Genomic DNA, 20,240 nt, shown 5'->3' on the forward strand with positions numbered 1-20,240 from the left:
GGCCAGAATAAGCATTTTTGTAGTTTCAACCAGTACTTTGTATTTTAGTGTATGGACTATGAATCCCTCTGAAATTGTACTACAATGCTCCATACTACAAATGAAAGGATGAGATTGAGTTTTGGGCTTATTGCTCCAAGGGAGGTTTTGATAAGTTGGGAGGGAAGATTTTTTGTTTCCTATTTTTTTAATGGATTCAGATTTTTTTTCAAATTTCATATTTTTTAAAAGTTTAAAGATGAAAATTCAATTACACGCTGACATTATTTAAGATAGATTTGTAAGATCTTTGACCACGTTTATTTTGTGTCAGAAACCTATATTATGTCAAAAATTTATATCACAATTCAAATTCAGACAGTATTAAGCTTATTGTTTGTGTCTAAATTTGCACAAACTGCTCTTGGTTCGTCCTTGTGATCGTATCAGGCTGCGCTCATCAGATGATTTTATTTTATATTAACCTCATGTTCATGGTCTAGTCTGTTTCTTAAATACTAAATAATTTGTTTTAAAGTATTTGGTGGATGGGATGCTTGTAGAGAGTCGAATTTAGAGGGATGGCTCCTTGGTGATTATACAGGGAATAACTTGAGCCGGCTTCTCTTTGGAAGTCAGTGCCACTCTGTCTAAGTAAAGGAATATTTGTCAGATTTGTCATATATCTATGTTAACCCTATACGATATGAAAATAAGTAGATTGTCAATGAAACAATTATCCACAAATGTTCAAATTTAAAAGTCAATATCATAAAAAACACCTTCTTATTATCATCATGCATAGATCGATAATTACGTTTCTTTGCACCAGGTGGATCAAATCAGTGTTTACAAAGAAAGTTGTCCTTTATTTTTTTGGCCGCAATGACACACTTCACTTTAGATTTTCTAATAAAAAAAAATCCTTATTAGCTTCTCTTTTACAAACAAATGTTAAAAAGTCAGACAGAACATGCAGAAGTTACAGCTAATTTTCTTATGCTTTTATAGTAAAACTTTGGTAGGCTAGCTTGCTGGCTCTGTTTGTATAAACGTTAATTAAAGCTTTGTAATTAACATTGACATTTTCAAACAATATATATATATAGGCGTATTTTAACCTACAATTACATAATATATTAAAATTTGATTGGATGTTTTCCCAATTACATTAGTACAATATACGTCTTGCTTTGCATGCGTAAGGAAATTAGCTGTAAAGTTTGTCAACCTCACCGACTAATTAGTAATATAGCGTCCCTGTGTACTAGGCGAAGTTTTAAATGTACAATCCCAACTTTTCCTGAACCTAGTATTGAGTATAGTTTTTTTTATTTATAAAGTCTTTAGTAGTGTTTGGAACTGCCCGATAAACTGCAAGTGTGTCCTTATACGTAATGATCTCGACATGCATGTCACACCATATTTTGTGGTCCTATGCAAAGCATGCGGTATTAAGTGATTATAAGATATACCGATATAAGGTCGGAATACTACTTCCCGGTTACTATTGGTCAATGTTCATCTACATAAAAAAGTGAAAAACAGCAAATTATTAAAATGGTATAATAGTATTTCTGCGAAAAAACCAATAAACAATTTAGTGAAATGTGTTGCTGGATCCGTTGGTGTTTTATAATACATTGTAACACCTTCTTCAGGATTCAATTATTTTAGTTTTAACGCTGATATTTTCTCTTTTTCACAACAGAAAATAGCAATTTAACAAAATAACAATGAGCAAAATATGTAATAGAAAAATATCATATTAAATAGACAACATTTACGCCGAGGTCTTATATATCATGTACATGTATATAGGAAAAGTGTTCGGGTAACTCATAGAATAATGGTATTTGTTACACTTTTCGTACTATGATTATTTGATAAAGTAAATAAATCTTTAAATGAAAATGTTACTGTTAAGTATAAAGTCTATGTTAGAAAATTGACATGTTTGGTCAAATAATTTTGGAAAAATAAAATAACTATTATCATAATTTTGCAGTGTATAAATATTTCACATTCCCGGGAATAAAATCCTAACAAAACTAAGAAATCAAGAGATTTCAAGTAAAAAAGGAGATTTAAGACAGTAACAAAATGCTATAAAACGCCAAAAGATAGCTTGAAAATAAACCCCGGTGCATTTAAATAAAATTGAGAATGGAAATGGGGAATGTGTCAAAGAGACAACAAACCCGACTAAAAGTATACTATATGTACAGTGTTTCTCGTTTCTGGTTTTTTATATAGATTATACCGTTGGTTTTTACCGTTTGAATGGTTTAACACTAGTAATTTTGGGGCTCTTTATAGCTTGTTGTTCGGTGTGAGCTAATTCTCCGTGTTGAAGGTGGAATAAAGTAGCAAACCAATAATTCACAACAAACTCACTTATTTGTAAAGAATGGACTAAATCTTAAAGGATTTGATTTTTGCGATTTAATTATATTGGAAGTTACAATAATGTTGACAAAAATATATATGAAATTGTTTTTAAATGAAATTGTTGGAGATTGAAATGAGCAATCATCACAATTTTCTTGGAAATATGAAGTAGATTTAAATGACCAAGGAATACTGTTTTGTAAGTTAAAATTGTTATTCTAATAAAACCAGTGTATAAAAACATCAGTTTATATAAATTACTTCCTTTATTAAGGTTATGATATTTAACATGAAAGGATTAAAAGACTTTGAGGTGAGGATACCCTCTGCAGCTTTTGATATAGTGTACATATGTGAAGTCAACGTATTGGCTGTCTCATATAGTAGTTCAGCAATCATAGACTTGGAGAAGAAACAAATCAAGAAAAACAATTCCGCTAGATTCAAACAGTTATGGCCTTGCATTGAAAAATAATCGATTGATGTATTCCAGTTACTACAAAGAAATAAGAATGATCGACCTGTAGGACGAGTCGATAAGTACAATAATACCGGACATCATGCCATGTGAATGTTACATTGCAAAATATATCATACAAACAATGAAACAAACACTGTTACATGTTATAATATTCAAGGTGAAATACAGGGGACATTCTTAAATGGAAGCGTGGTGGATCCTTATGGTATAGATGTAGATAGTGGTGGTTATGTGTACGTGGTGGGAAAATGTTCAACAATGTGGTAGTTATCTCCCCTGATGGACAACAACATAGAGAAATAGTGACAGAGAGTGATAATCTTGACACTCCAACTTCACTGCAATACAGTAGAATAAAGAATCAGTTGCTAGTCGCGAACAAATATAGAACAGCTTATTTGTTCGATGATATTTAAACAGACATAGAGTTACAAATTTTATAATTTAAAGATGTTAAAAACATATTTTGTTACTTTCTGACAGAAATTGAATATGACGTAGTGTGTGTTTTTATCATATTCATACAACAATTAAACATAGCTATAAAATTTATGGAATGAGAACATTGGTATTATCAAGAACCAGAAACGAAGTTGCCGGAAAATAAATTTAATAGAAATAGAACAAAGAGATATTGTGTGATTGTGTTATTGTAAACGAGACAACTACAAATCAGAGACCAGAGACAGCAGGTGTTAGCAGCTGTAGGCAACTGGTATTATTGATACTATTGATTAACTACCATCAAATATTTGCACATGACAAAATACTGTTCTTGACAAATTATATTACTTGGGACAAGCACATACAAAATGTTGCGGGATTGAACTAGTATAAATCGCCAATATATAATAGCACAGCGTACATGTAAAATATAAATATTTTTAAAAAGTAATGATAAGAGCTGTATACATGTAATCAGGATACTATAACATTCAATAAAACACTATACAGTATCAAAAAGGCTGATAGTTACTGTTAGCCAGTGGAATAATATTCATTGCTTATATGAAACCATGAATCCATACACTCTAATATGCTTGGCTGAACTGGAGAGTAGATTTCGTAAAATAGCTGCCGTTGACCATTATTTGAATTCGTACTGAATCTAAATAAGCTTAACTTGACATGAATGGTCATTAGTTTTATGTTAGTTATTAACGCTTGGTAAACAATTAAGAAAAACACACAAATAGTTGTCGTATATGTTATAATTGTTGTTGATAACACGGTGCATATTCAGAATACTTCCTTTCAGAATTTTTTTTTTAAAAAAAGCGGGAGATTACGGAATGATATGGATGATGCTTCAGCTGGGTAGCTTGTGGTGTTCTATCATGTGTCTGACGGAACACCACCGATGTATTTTTTGATTAACTATCAAATCTGTTTTCGATTTTGCTCTTTATTGAGTAACGCCCTCAGACACAGTGAAAGTAGTAAGTCGAAGTGACACATTGTTTGATTTATACTTGTCAATCTACATTTTGTATACCTGTGAATTCATGATTTATATAATGCTGATTTAATTCGAATAGAGCTGTGTATGTGCGAAATTCTCCTTTAAAAAAATCGTCAATAAAAGATATATTTTCCAGACTTTTATGTGTTATTTGTTTAATTTAGAAAAATGGAATGGTATGTTTATTTTTCATTACAGAAAGTTAAGGCGATTTTTTACTGAGTGAAAATAATGAAATAGAAATACGTGATACCGTTATCTAAAATATAATTTAAGATTTGTCTAAATAGCAATATGTCTGATAAAATGAAAAAAACAAGTACGATGGATGAAAAAAAAGAGACACCAACTCCGATTTAACGAGTAGCAGATATGGCTTTAGCCAAGTCAGGAATATGACAGTTCTTGTCCACTTGTTTTTTATGTGTTTTGTCATTTGATATTGCCATGACTTGTTATTATGGACTTTCCAACTCGATTTTCACTGAGTTCAGTATTTCTGTGATTTAACGGTTATAATAGCCGCGGTATAGGCTGTCTTATATGTTTTGGACAGCTTAACAACTTCAATGTGTACAAATTTGAGTATTTAGCTATACGAAAAAGGGGGACATCGTTCATCAAACTTTTTTTAAAAATAAATTAGAAGTTACGCTAATGTTTTTCTTTCCAAAACAAAATTCATTTGTGTTAAGTGACGTTCACCGGTGGCATATTCATATCATGACTTACATCTAGAAATTGACAATGAGGGTCGGTTGAAGACAAAACTTTACGACAAAAGAGATGATTTCAGCTTTTCAATTGTGAACTTTCCATTTCTAAGTAGCAACATTCCAGCAGCACCTGCATACGGGGTATATATCTCCCAATTGATACGATATTCCCGTGCTTGCATTTCCTATCATGATTTTCTTGATAGAGGGTTACTGCTCACAAGGAAACTATCAAACCAAGAGTTCCAAATGGTGAAGTTGAAATCATCCCTTCGTAAATTTTACGGACGCCATCACGAGTTGGTTGACCGTTATGGAATAACCGTTTCACAAATGATATCGGATATGTTCCTTACGTCGTTAATACAATCCCCTTCCCTTTCAATGAATGTGACCTACCGAATTAGGCTATTTACCGGATTTGTAATCACATAAGCAACACGACGGGTGCCAAATGTGGAGCAGGATCTGCTTACCCTTCCCGAGCACCTGAGATCACTCCTAGTTTTTGGTGGAGTTTGTGTTGTTTATTCTTTAGTTTTCTATGTTGTGTCATGTGTACTATTGTTTTTCTGTTTGTCTTTTTCATTTTTAGCCATGGCGTTGTGAGGTTGTTTTCAGATTTATGAGTTTGACTGTCCCTTTGGTATCTTTCGTCCCTCCTTTAGCAGAAGTATATATAAAATTAAACATTTGGTTTTGAAATGCATTTAAAAATGACATGTAAATCTGAATATCATGTTGATTGTGAAAATATGTAAAATTGTTAAAAATATCCAAAGTATCTGAAAAAGACTCTTTGACATTCAAAATCCAGTAGCTGTTGAATACACAAATATTTAGACAAAATGCCTATGATTATAAAAATACAAGGGTTACTGGTAATAATCAACCCAGTGGATTATCAATTAGATTGAAAGCTTGCAGAGAATGACGAAAAATGTATTTACTAAATGCTGAAAAATACGCAAATATCAGATCTTCATATTATAGAGTTTTCAACCTGATATATATACAAATACAGGGATTACAGGCAATATTAAACCCGGCGGATTGCCAATTAGATTGAAAGCTTGTAGATAATGACGACAAATGTATATATTAAATGCTTAAAAAATATGCATGCATAAGATCTTCATACCACAGAGAAATTGAACCTGGTATATATACAAATACAGGGGTTACTGGCCATATTAAACACGGCTGATTTCCAATAAGATTGAAAGCTTGTAGAGAATGTCAACAAATGTATTTATAAAAATGCTGAAAAAATATGCATGCATAAGATCTTCATACCATAGAGAAATTAAACCTGATATATATACAAATACAGGGGTTACTGGCCATATTAGAGACGGTAGATTTACAATTAGATTGAAAGCTTGTAGAGAATGACAACAAATGTATTTACAAAAATGCTGAAAAAATATGCATGCATAAGATCTTCATACCATAGAGAAATTAAATGCAGTGGCGGCTCCAAAGACTGTAGACGGTGTTCACCCGCTTTAAATCAGCCGTGATATGATATTTCTCATATTAAGCTTTAAACATTCGCTACCGGTGCCAATAACTTTTTTTTGTTTGCCATTTACGCCCCTTTTGTACTCAATCTTCATTTAATCAATATATCTTTATTGACTAATTTTCAACGAAAAATGATATAAAACCCAGTTGAAAAATATCTTTATATGTCAAACTTTTTCTGTAGGTTTTAAAAGTAAATTCACTTTCTTGGGGCTAAAAATAAACTCTTGTTCCTTATCTTTTCTATCGTCACTACTTTGTGTGACCGTACTTGTTTCTTCAGGTTGTTTGGCTGATATTTTTTTGCTGCTTTATTATTTTTGTCTACTAGTTTTAGATTTTCGGAAAAAAAATACTCAAACTGCAAACTTGTTAAAAATAAAAAATTTCGAAGCAATGACCCAAAAAGGCAAATGAAATTGGAATATCCAATATAAATTAAAAATTTCAACGTTGATGATATCAACCTGATACCAGATCAGTCTCATTCTATCGTTTAAAATTTGTTATGTTAAAAAGATAAAAGAAAAATGCGTACGGATTTTTTTTACAGACAAAATGCCCGATTTGCTTTTTTTTTAAATAAAATAAATAAAAAGAAGGAAAAAAAAAGGAAAAGAAATTGAAAGAAAATCAGATATGGCCATAATGAAAAGATTTATTTCCATACAACTCTTTCATACTTGTTAACATGTACGTAGAGTTCAAAATTCGCGACTTTAATAACTTTCTAAATAGTCACATGAATTATGACCACCCAGGTTAACTCCAGCTGGTGAACCAGACGGGAATGCATATTTCAAAGAAAAAGGTAATTTTGTTGGATGTATTTGATATAGTCACGATAAATTCTTTCGTTTGTTACTGTACAGAGTTAAGTTAACAATAACAGACATATTGACAAAAAAACAAAAAAACAAAAATAACATTACGATTGCTCGTGCGGCACTTAGCCGTAGTTTAATACTATTTATATTATAATATGGCTTTGTTTATTTTTGTAACACGTCAATAAGTTCTGAATTCAAATGAACTTCACTTTAAGCGATCCGTTTGTTATGATTGAAAACAAAGTTGAAAATACAAAGTACATGTTGCTTTAACTTATAAGATTCTTTTTTACCATCACCGAATCATTTCTGTAGGCTTCCTTTCTTTCCTTTCTTTTAATTTTTGATCTATTTCATTCCTGCAATCGGTTATATAACATCTCATGTCTAATTAAACAAAATAATAATTCCAGAGTGGTCATGTGTGGGATAAGAATATAGTAAAAAAGACGTTGTACTTTTTATTAATATTATACTTTTTTAATATATCTCTGATCAAAGAAAAACGTTTGATATATGAAACCTGAATATCCCTGCTGCAGAAAGTGTATTATAGAATGGGATATTGTCAAGCTAGATGAAGTCATTGTAATGCTAAAACTTCAAACGCCGTTTGCGAGATAGAGGAAACATTAGTTGAAGTAGCAGATAATCTATAGAAAATTCGCCGGCATCAACAGAACAATCTGTCAACTTTGAAGAAACAAAGAACGGAAATTGAAACAGAAATAAAAGATACAAGAATTAAGATCTATAACCATCTTGACAAACTACAAGAAGATTTAATGAATCAACTTGATGCAGTCGAAGAGATAGAAAATTCCAAATTTGTCAGTTATTGTCATCATTGAAAAAAAAGAAAGAGAAACAGCAGAATACCAGAAAAACATTATGAACGCAAAGCAACACGCAACAGACCTTCAGATATTCCTTTCAATGAAGCAAATGGAGGAAGACGTCTTACAAACGGATAAATTCCTGCAGTCGCTTGTAAAAAGCAATACTTTGAAGCAAAATTCTATATCATACGAAATCAACACCTCTATTGAGAATATCATGTGCGGAATCAAAAGTTTTGGAGAAGTGCAAATTGACGCTAAATCTTGTGAGATTGTTCTGCTTAAGAAAAAGGTCAAACAAGCCCAAATGTTGGTACCTAGAGTCCGATCAAGATCCATTGAAAATATCAAACTAACGATACACAAGACCATCAACACACAAGAAGAAGCCATTTACGGATGTTCCTTGCTAGTGGATGGTCGAATGGCATTTACCTACTACTATGAGTGGACAGTAAAAATATTCAATAGTAAAGGATTAAAATACTTTGAAGTGAAGATGTCATGTATAGCATTTGATATTTTGTACATCAGTGAAGACAATACATTAGCTGTTTCATCTGGTAATTCAAAAAAGCAGTGTATTACAATTATAGACGTGGAGCGGAAACAAATAAAGAAAATTATTCCAGTGGATTCGTTTGTATATGGCATAGCACTGAATGGAAACCGATTGATATATTCAGCATACACCAACGGTATACGAATGATCAATCTTAATGACGAGTCTATTCATGATATAGTTGGAGATAAAATGCCAAGTGAATGTTACACGGTCACATATATGGACAAAATATATCATACAAACAGAGTATCAGATACTGTTTCATGTTTTACTTTAGAAGGTAAACTGCAATGGACATTCCAAAATGAAAACGTTCTGAAATATACTCATGTTATAGATGTAGATAATGATGGTAACCTGTATGTAGTGGGGAACGATTCGAACAATATGGTAATCATCACCCCTGACGGAAAACGTCTTAGAGAAGTACTAACAGCAAGTGATGGTCTTAACAGGCCTACCTCGGTTCATTATAATAAACAAAAGAAGCAATTGCTGGTCGCAAACTTCAGAAACGAGGCTCAGTTGTTCAGTTTTAACTAACATGTCTACGGTATTTACATTTGAACATCTCTCTTTTTGGAGCATTCTGTTCAATGTTTATTATGACTTGATTTTGGAAACTTGTTTTGTTTATTTTGTCAGCTTCTAGAATATAATATGAAACATTTGTTTGAAACAAAAAAATGCATTCAAAAACATTTAATTGTAATTCTTATATTATCAATTATCAATTTATGCACGTGCGTTTTGCTTTGTCACAGCTACCAATGTATTAAAGAGAACTTCGCTTTTCTCAAATTCAACCATAGACAATAACTGTGTATGCATAATCATATGTGGCATAAGGAACTAAACTAATAACCCACACCAGAGCCCCTTATCTCGAAGAAATTTCCGTTATCATGTAGATAGGAATATATATATCACACTGTCTCTATAATAAAACAAGTTGGAGATTGAAAAGATGAGTCAATAGCTCAATCTTCTACTAAATATAATTATATGTATAAATAGCAAATATATACCTTTTTGTACGTTAATTGATGTTGGAAACTCATTCAAAATGTATATTAATTTTCATTTATCTCCAACTTAAAAAAGCTGCATTAGAATCCAGAAGTGTAGTAAACAACGCAGGGTCTTAAATAAAAGATATTTGTTTATATTCTATGTCAAGCAACCTTAATCGTTCAGATGATATGATGAGATTAAAATACACACAACTTGAACAAACCTTAATCAGGTTGGGCAGACTTCTAGTTGGGCGGCTTAGTACCAAAATTTGACAAAATCATGCAAATTGTGATACAAGCAAGGGATTTGACATAGACGTTACGTTAGGAAGTACTTTATCATATCAGAGGGGTAGCCATCATGTTTTCGATTTTTTCACGGTGGCCATCTTGAATTTAAAATTGACATAATTTTGCTCAACCTTTGAGATTGAAAAACTGTCCTAACCATTTTCAACGCTATATTTGTCATGCAAACTATTTGAAAAACAATAAAATGATATGAAAATATGTCCAACAGACAACGATTGTAAACAAAAAAATCACCACTTCCGGTTTGGGTCGAAAAAGTTCGAGTGAAATAATAGTGGTATAGATATACGATAAAATGTCCGTTTGAAATATCGGTAATTATGTTAGACATGCTGGAGGATTGATCAGTGTAATAATTTACGATATTTTCCGATGTATTCCGTTTTAACAGCTACACGAACACAATGTTGTACAGGTCAAGCCAGCTTTGTAACACTTATATCTACCAGAACAATTTTTTTTGCAGCCACATTTGTGTAACTCCTGGCAAGATGCAGCAATTGCTGCTAATTGTGTCCAATAAGGAATCCACATTCCATCTGCGTTCTCCTTAACCCATCCCCAATCACACGGGCTAGGTCGATATTGATTGTGTATGACTGCCTGTCCCAATACATGGCCACCTTGGTATGTAGCTCGTTTGGTATGCTCAAGCAGTGCAGCTCTAGTTGGTGGAATGGTGTCATACTGTCTTTGTTTGCGCGCAAACAGTTCAAGTCTGGATTCGTTGATGTCAAATGTTGTTGTACGTAGTTCTGTCGTACATAACCACAACAAATGCCTCTATCAACTCCATATCAGCGTCACTGACCGATACCGGTTTCTTACTTAATCGTTCAAAAACCTCGGTTACCTCATCAAATATTTCCCACGTCTGCCATGCCGATTTCTTCTCCTTTCCATGAAAAGCTGAGACCGTGTCACATCCAGTAAATGCATGAAAAAATGGCAAAGCTTCTGAATTAGGACCAAGAGCATGATTAATTTTGTGAATCGGAAGCCATCTCAGGTCTTTACCCTTTCCAAAGGCAACCCAAGGTTTTTCTACTTGAAGTGTTTTGAAAAGAGACACCGCCAAAACCACTACATCAGTGTCTGAGCTGATAATCAGTGAAAACTTACACCCTTTTTCAGCTGCACTTTTGATATGAACAAATATCCTTGTGTCTGCTTCTACATGATTACACGGACTGAGATCATCATGGTCATCATCAGAATTTGTCATAACAATTTCGCCTTTTGTCACAAAAATAATCTTGTCAGATTGAATCGAGCAAATTTTGTCGGCAAGGAAATAAAACTATTCCGTTTTGTTTTCGTTCACTCGAACGAAGCTTTACCAAGCTTTCGGAGTCTTACTGGTGCCGACACTTTCCTTCTGGATCCAGCACCCCTCGCTTTACGTGTTTGTGCTTTTTAACTGTTTTCTATGTAAATATCATAGATACCATCTACTCTGGCATGTCTTGAAGTAAGGTGGATAATGTACGGCAAAATCACATCTTTTGCGTATTCATCAAAAGTGAATGTTCCACGCAGTGGTCTCGAATTGACCATAGCCGCACCATCAACAACTACTATGTCTGTCTGAGGTTCTTCTCTTGGTAAATCTCCCTTTGTTTCTAGGATTTGCATTAGATGTGAGTGGACGCCAATATTGGTTTTTCCACTTTGAGATAAAGATGGAGTAAATTTCTGATTTTCGTGGCTGAAAAACTCTTCCGAGTCGCATTGTCTGCTTTGACAGGATATGATAAGCCTTGAAACAAACAAACTGCAATCTTATCGGGCGAGGTTAAGCTTGCTTTTTGTTTCACATGAACTTTTTTTGGTTGGCGACTGAACAACAGAAACGTTTTTTTTTTTCTTGATAGGCTCATAAATGCTTGCCGTGTTCTGCATTCTGTTTCTGAAGTCCGCATACTGATTGCATCCAATTTATTTAATTTGTGACAGTTTCCCTGTGCCTGCTTTTACAATATATTTACTGTCTATCTTGTACATATCTTCAGAATCCTCAAGAAATGGATTTCAATAATCATTCATGACAAATAGAGATTCCGGTCTTGATTTTGATGTTGCTGAGTTTGGGTTGTGATCTGTGTTGTCGACTGCAGCTGTGGTAAACACTTTGCCCTTTAATAAAGGCGGGCATTCCACACCTTCATTTAAATAACGTTCAACAACAACTACACCTAGTTGAGTTGATATTGCCAGTAACCGATCGTAAGAAGTACATAACCCATGTTGAAATAATAATTATAATCACAAGCAAACGCTATATCTTTTTCAAACATCAAAAGTACATCTCTGCCCTTTGTGTGTGCTTCTAATTCTGGCATCTTTTGCAATAGCTTGTCCTTGAATCGAGTAGAATGTACCTGTGCAGGAGAAGAACCAAGTTGTGCCAATCTTTCCTCGTACAAATGTGCCAGGTCTCGTAATCGAAACACAACCGACTCTTCAGAGTTTCTTTGAGTTTCAAAAATGTATGTAACCAGCTCAGCTAATGCAGTTTCTTTTATTATAGTTTCCTCCTGTGTGCAACTGCTTTCGATCTCTGTTTGTCTCTTCTTTGATCTCTCTCTGTTATATACAGCTGCGAGACAAGACGGGTGATACTTCATCTCTTGTGCTATAACATCACCACTACTCAGCTTTGCCAACAGTTGTTTATCCTGAAGAGCTGTTGCACAATCCACTAGTCGTTGGTTTAGTTTCATTGTCGATGCCTCTCTTAAGACAGACAATGGTGACTCTTTATCACAAATAAAACATTGATAAAATTGAGAATGGAAATGGGGATTGTGTCAAAGAGACAACAACCCGACCAAATAAAAAACAACAGCAGAGGGTCACCAACAGGTCTTCAATGCAGCGAGAAATTCCCGCACCCGGAGGCGTCCCTCAGCCGGCCCCCAAACAAATATATACTAGTCCAGTGATAATGAACGCCATACTAATATCCAAATTGAACACAAGAAACTAAAATTAAAATAATACAAGACTAACAAAGGCCAGAGGCTCCTGACTTGGGACAGGCGCAAAAATGCGGCGGGGTTAAACATGTTTGTGAGATCTCAACCCTCCACCTATACCTCTAACCAATGTAGAAAAGTAAACGCATAACAATACGCATATTAAAATTCAGTTCAAGAGAAGTCCGAGTCTGATGTCAGAAGATGTAACCAAGGAAAATAAACAAAATGACAATTATACATAAATAACAACAGACTACTAGCAGTTAACTGACATGCCAGCTCCAGACTTCAATTAAACTGACTGAAAGATTATGATTTCATCATATGCACATTTTCAACTGGATTTTATTGTTGATCTTTAGAACGAGAAGTACACCTAAAAAGTTTAGGAGACGTACAATCACTAGAACATCCAGATGGTATCGCTGTAATATTGCGTTTCTGGGTTCTCTCAAGTTTAGTATTATTGAACTTTATCCTACAACAATTATGGCATTTTCTTTTTTCATTGTAATTTCAATACCCTCCCCGTGGTTTAATCGCCGAATATCAAGAGGGATAGGGAGGGCATTAAATCGATGAAAAAGAGGGATATGTTTGCCTAACATTGTATATCCTTCTTCTGACGATTTCAGTAGGTCTGTTGTGACCTCCTGACACAAACATCATTTTGTCAATCAGTTTCCCAACTATTTGCTGAAGAAGCTGATAGCGAATTCTTTTCGCCATTTCAAAACCTAAGTAACTATTATATAAACAAAATTAATCAACAATGAACTTAAAGAACAATAACGCAAATCTTATCTGAGCAATATGCAACGGCAAAAAAGAACCATGTGAAACTAATCAACTATTAGAAAAGTGCACGAAGAGTGTGTAAGTTGAATACATTTACCCAACATAGAGAAACGTCACAGGTAAAATTCTAGAAATTGTATAACATTCAAGATTACTTTTCTAATTATGTTATTTGATGTATTACATCATTATTATTATAGAATTGTGTTAGTAATAGGGATAGAATTCCTTCAAATCAATATCCGATCAGAATTGCAAATAAAACTTCGCAACTAAAAATATGAACGGTGGATAGACAAGTACCGAGCCACGTCTTATAACAATGAGAACACACACTCTCACAAACATTAACTAGAATAAAATTGCGCCCTCTATTGGCATATAACCTATCAAACCTAATGTAGCAATCAAAGATTAGTGGACTGACATTATTCGGGTTATAAAACAGTCATATTCGGAATATTCAAAAAATCAGGAGTGGGTTATTGACCGATATTTGACCGAAAGTGATACTTTATCTTATATAACAATGATTTACTTTATTTTGTAACATTTTGGATACAATACAAGCAAAACGGGCCATAAATATGATGTCTTTTTCCTGTGAAGACGTCATTTCGAAAATCCAAGATGGCCGCCAAGATCGGATGATTTTTTTTTCGTGGCTACCCCCTAATATGATTACATACACCTAAAGGCATGTTCTTACAAAGTTTCATGTTTGTATCACCATTTGCATGATTTTTGTGGTAAGCTGCTTAACTATTTGACTGTCACAGTATTTGGTTCCTGCACAATGTCAAAATATAAAAAAATATCGAATCCTTCTAGAATTGAAATATCAAAGTGTTTATTATAATCTATAAATGTATTAAAACAATTTTTCCAGACATTTGAAAAATTAATTCAGCGCTAAAGGTTGATGATGGAGGCATCTTGATAATTTTTTTTTACAGAATTTTGATTTCGAGAAAAGAAAAATAAGAAGATGTGGTATGTTTGCCGATGAGACAACTCTCCGAAAGAGACCAAAATGACATAGAAAGTACCTACTGGTCCGGGAACACAGTAATCGTTCTTTCATTTTCGTTGTCCATGAATATAGTCCCTAGTATGGACAGTGTGTTACCTTTTTTTTATACACCTTCCAAATGTATTTCTTCATGTTTTATGCCCCAAATAGCAAGTAGGTAGATGAAATTGCACTGTAACAAGTTTGGGTAATTAATTTTTAAAGAAAAGTAGTGATTTGGTTCAGCTGAAAATGCTTTAAAATTAGCATTTCAGAAGCTGTCATAAGATTTCAAGACCCCCTTTATAACATAAAATTGTCCATATTTTGAGTAAGAGGAGATGACGTTTTCTGTATTTGGGACATAAGTTGTCCCAAAAGTAGTACAACGCACTGTAAAAATATTATTGAGGAAGCGCAGGTGCGATTTTTTTTAATTTTACATTTATTGTCTAAAAGAAATGCACTACGGAATTACTGTGTGCTCGGACCTAGTATAAATCACCGTATGGCTTTCAACAATGAACAAAGCTCATACTGCATAGTAAGCTTTGAAAGTCTTTTAAATGTCAAATGTAAAACAATTCAAATCAGAACTTTACGCCATTTTTCATGTACAAAATATGGAACGTAAACCTAATGTTACACTGCAACAATCAAGAACCACATAATTGCAGTTTTCTGACTTGGGACAGGTATATACACAATGTGGCAGGGTTAAACATATTTAAGAGCGTCAACTCTCCCCGAAACAAGGGACAGTGTTGTATAAAAACATAAGAACAAACTATAAAAACCTTTTGAAAAAGGCTTATCTCATCATATCGATACAAATATAAATACATCTGATAAAAACAGAGAGTGAACGTGGACGGGTACTTGTTTATCCAAACATTAAAACAAAAAGCCACAACCGCAGCAACTAAAAGCTAGTTCTTTTCTTGAAATATTTAGGGCGCATCCTCAAAATTGACAATTGTGAGACAAATTTGCTGTTTTGGCTATCCATACTCAGTCGTTTACTTTTTAGTGATCTGTTCATAAATTAGCAATGCAATTGTTACATATATAATTATGGAGCGATGACAAAATGAATTTCAGGAATTCAGGAAAAATTGAATAACCGATTTGAAATTTGTCTTGATATGAAATAAATTCAGTAAACATCGTCACTACATCATTTCGCCAATGGAATAACAATGATCAACAATAGGTTTATATTTAATTAAATAATTAAATGGGAAAATAACTTAACCCGAAGGTAACGGACGTATTCTATCCTTCTGTTTTTCAAGCGATTTACTCATCTTTTATTGTTACCTTGATGTGTATCGCCTTGGACCATCGATAATTTACTTTGTCTCTCATACAACAACTATGAGATAGGACGAGCGATTGTACAAACAAACAAAAACCTTTGATTTGTTGAAGAAATTGAAAGTAACCATATTTACATAAGACCTTCAAAGGGATGATCAGAAGTCCAAAAAATACGACCCTAGTCACTGTTTTTGTATGTGAATAAAGGTAAAGTCCTACTTGACCTTCCATGTTATATAGAAATTTTCAAATTATTTAACTAAAAACTCATTTTCATAAGTTAGATAACGTCAGTACTTCAACAAATACGGCTCTTGTAAGTGTTTTTGTATGTGAATAGTAAAGATAAAACCATACTTGACCTTTCAAGTTATATAGAAATTATCAAATTATTCAACTAAAAACTTATTTCATCAGTTAGATAACGTTATGTTTTAAAAAGTCAACAACAAACGTTTAAGTAATTTTCCATAATTTGGATGCAGAAAAATATAATTTATCTACTAAACTAAAATTTATGATATATGATATATCGTTATTATTAGTACAAAGTTTAAAAGCATTGAGGAATAAAAATCCTAAAATGTTTGCCAAATTTAGCTAAGATAATCTAGTACTAAGTCATTGAAACATCATCAGAATTTTGGCACTCTGGTTTTGATTTAGATACAACGCTTAAAGAAATAAAAAATAGTGAAATTTGACCTGCAGAAACATTAAAATAGAGTTTTCAATAAAAACAGTGAAAATGGTGGTCGCAATCTTTGCACACGACTGCTGATCAGATGAAAGGCCATCTTTTCAAATGAAAGAAAGTTGTTGTGTGACTGAAATGTATCAAATTAGCCTGCGCGAAAAAAATAGTAACGGAAAGAGATAATGCATTTTTATCTTATAACATATACCTTTTACTGTAATTTGTATTAATACATGTAATAAATTAAATAATAATCGAAAATACTCATAAATTCGAAAAATGGATTATTTAACTTTTTAAAACTCGATGCATTTTCTCAATTTCATCTCATCTCAGGGCTATCGTCTTTCCTTTGTTAACGAAGCCGGAATAAGGTACCGGTGATTTATGTATCTCTAACAAATGTAAATTCAAATAGAATTATATACCATAAAAAAAGATAAGAATAGTCGAAATTGATAAAAAATTGATTGTCTAAAAATAAATAGGATAATGAAAATCGTATTCACCAATTGCTGAACAAATTAATCATGGATACTTTCTTCTTAACGAAAAGAACTGTCACATGTTTTCCTGATGCAGTGTTGAAATAAAGGAGTTTAGACGGTATCCCCTTTTAACTTTTTAAAAGGGGACACCATATAAACTCCTTTATTTTTCTATCATTTTTTAACATTATATTAGTTCTCATTGCTGCTTTGAATTGTACACAATATCATTCTATCGACTTGTTTTCACTGTAACATTTAAATATAAATATAAAACAGGTGAATTTTTCTATTGAAGGGCAATAACTATTACAACGAGTCGACAATTGATTTCTGACAAGTTGACTTGCTTTTAATTCTGTTCTTATTTCATCGCCATTTTCCTGCTCATAGTTAATTCATCTATCTGAAACAGCAGTTCCATTCTGTAATTTATTGATTGTTTTATATTTTTCTGGAACTAGATCATTTAACAGGGTCAGAAAATATAAGAATATTTGACGCTTAATTTGCGTTTTGTTTTCCTCATGTTGATAAATCTTGTCTATCTATCCATTTTTGCTTCTGAGACGTTCTGTAGGCTTACTAGTTTTTAAGATAATAGTTTTCATTATAATACAAACAAACCTTCTAAATATGTACTTCTCATTTTCTTTGAAATTATTTTATGCTTACAGATAATGACTCGCAAAAACATCACGGGCAATAACCCTCAAATTGGTTGTCTAATTTATATAAAATTTCACAGAGTGTTAATCTGCTGATCATTTTCACCCTGTCTACTACATGTGCTTTCACGGGAACACATCTTGTGTGTCGTATCCTGAAATGATGAAATAAATAGAAAAAAATCAAAAGATATTTAGAAATGTTCAACATGATAGCGTTCATTTTTAGGTGCACTAGCTACGAGATTTATAAAAAATCTAATATATTATTGTTTTCGCTCAATCATTAATGATATGCAAGTAGTGAAATAATAATTCTCTTTTAGCAGCCAGTTTGGTTAAATTTTGTCAAAATAAGCTAAAACAAACATTGATTATGAATTATTCACTTGCAAGTGAATAAATCGACCTCATTGAATCCGTACTCATGTGAACTTTCATTTAATCCCTTAACCTGAGATGGATAGCACGTGAATTGTATGTGGAAGGTTGTTCAAATAAAAGAATGTCAACATTGAAAGTGAACCAAAGGTTAATCATTTAATTGAATGATTCGATCCGCAAAAATCATTCCTATACAGGTAAAGACGATGATAAATATTTATTTTTCATCTATTATATGAAATTAAATAGATCAAGAATAATCAAATAGCACGAGTTTGCTTAATTTATTTATATCTATGTTTATATATATGCTTATATGGTCATCGGATGACTTTAGAGGTCAACTCAATAATTAACTAGATGGCGTTTTAAATCAAAATACACACAAAACGAAGCTACGTATTATCATGCCCGTACCCTGTTAGTTATTTATTTTAGACTTTTAATAGTTTGGATAAATGTTTTACATTGTTATAAAGCAAATATGAGAATTTGATTAAAATCAGTGAACATGAATTTGACAGCTAGTGCCCCTTTAATACACCCATATCGAACTTATTAATGTGTAGATAAAATCCCTACATTTATCAGTTAGTAAATTAATCATATTATTGATAACTTTTTTGATAAATTAGGCGGGCTGAAATGAATAATTCACAGTAAAAGGTAATATTTTCGGATTTATTCGATATTTTTTAGATGAATTCTTCCTTATTTAAGTTTTGATTATTCCAAATATAATAGTGACCTAAATACGGACCATTTTAAAAGTTTTATCTTTTTCACTTTCGTTCTTGATGGTACATATCACATATTTATCATTAGTTATGATGTGTTACAGAACCAGGGCAAAATATAGTATTTTTCATAATGTCTTAAATGTAAAGAAGGATTTGTATATTACTATACCTATCCATGGTACTATATACAGGTTCAAGATAACATTTACAAGGTTCAGGAAACGAAACTGTATTTGGTATATACATCTCTGCTATCAGTATATAGGTACATGTTCTCGTATGTTTACCCACAACACAAAAAGAATAGCTTCAAATAAGGAAGTCCGAATCACAGATATATTAACCATTTAACATATCCTTACTGAACAAATGTTATTTTAATAGGTTTAATATTATATGGCTACAAAATAATGCACATAATCGTCAACCTATATTTAATGTATACAACAAGTACCTTATAATTGTTTTTGTCCTTTTTGTAATAGAAAATGATTTAATGTTTTAATGATTTATATGATTCAATAATGTATGTATTTGAATTCGGCAATATTTCTTAAGATATCTTTGTCTTGTTGAATAAGAACCTATTTACCTATTGCAACCCCCCGCCCCCTACATGTAACATGCGATTACGTGTGGCGGTGTTTAAAGGTTATCATTATATTTATTTGTTTTTGATGAAATATATCACTTTGATCCAACTTCAAGAAAATAATTTATGAAACTAAATGGCTAGTATCAGTCCATAATCAAATTTATTATTTGTGGTTGTTTACCCATTAAGATAAATAACTATGTTTCAACGAAGAATCGCTGTATCTGAGACCCTAAGATACTCAGCTTTATACTTAAATCAGATCTAAATTTAATTTCTTAATATACATTTCCACTATCTTTTCAAGGAGTTGAATGGCCGATTTTATCAATTTAGATATTGTGACAATGGACGCTACATAACCTGCAATCATTTGAATTAATTTTATGTTTATTTTGGGCGATAACATAACTGTTGAATGAGATAAATGAAATATATA

General features: G+C 32.5%; 1 protein-coding gene across 1 annotated transcript; it reads left to right on the top strand.

Moving 5' to 3' along the window:
* The first annotated feature begins 8,442 nt into the window (after positions 1 to 8,442).
* Positions 8,443 to 9,333, top strand: LOC139483289 (uncharacterized). Its single transcript, XM_071267319.1, has one exon. It carries the CDS (start codon positions 8,443 to 8,445, stop codon positions 9,331 to 9,333), a length of 891 nt encoding a protein of 296 aa, XP_071123420.1.
* The last annotated feature ends 10,907 nt before the right edge of the window (positions 9,334 to 20,240 follow it).

The sequence above is a fragment of the Mytilus edulis genome, chromosome 7 (assembly GCF_963676685.1).
Source record: "Mytilus edulis chromosome 7, xbMytEdul2.2, whole genome shotgun sequence".
NCBI classification, from domain to species: domain Eukaryota; kingdom Metazoa; phylum Mollusca; class Bivalvia; order Mytilida; family Mytilidae; genus Mytilus; species Mytilus edulis.

Excerpts from the sequence above, each read along its gene's own strand:
- LOC139483289 (XM_071267319.1), top strand. The coding sequence starts at position 8,443 with ATGTGCGGAATCAAAAGTTTTGGAGAAGTGCAAATTGACGCTAAATCT.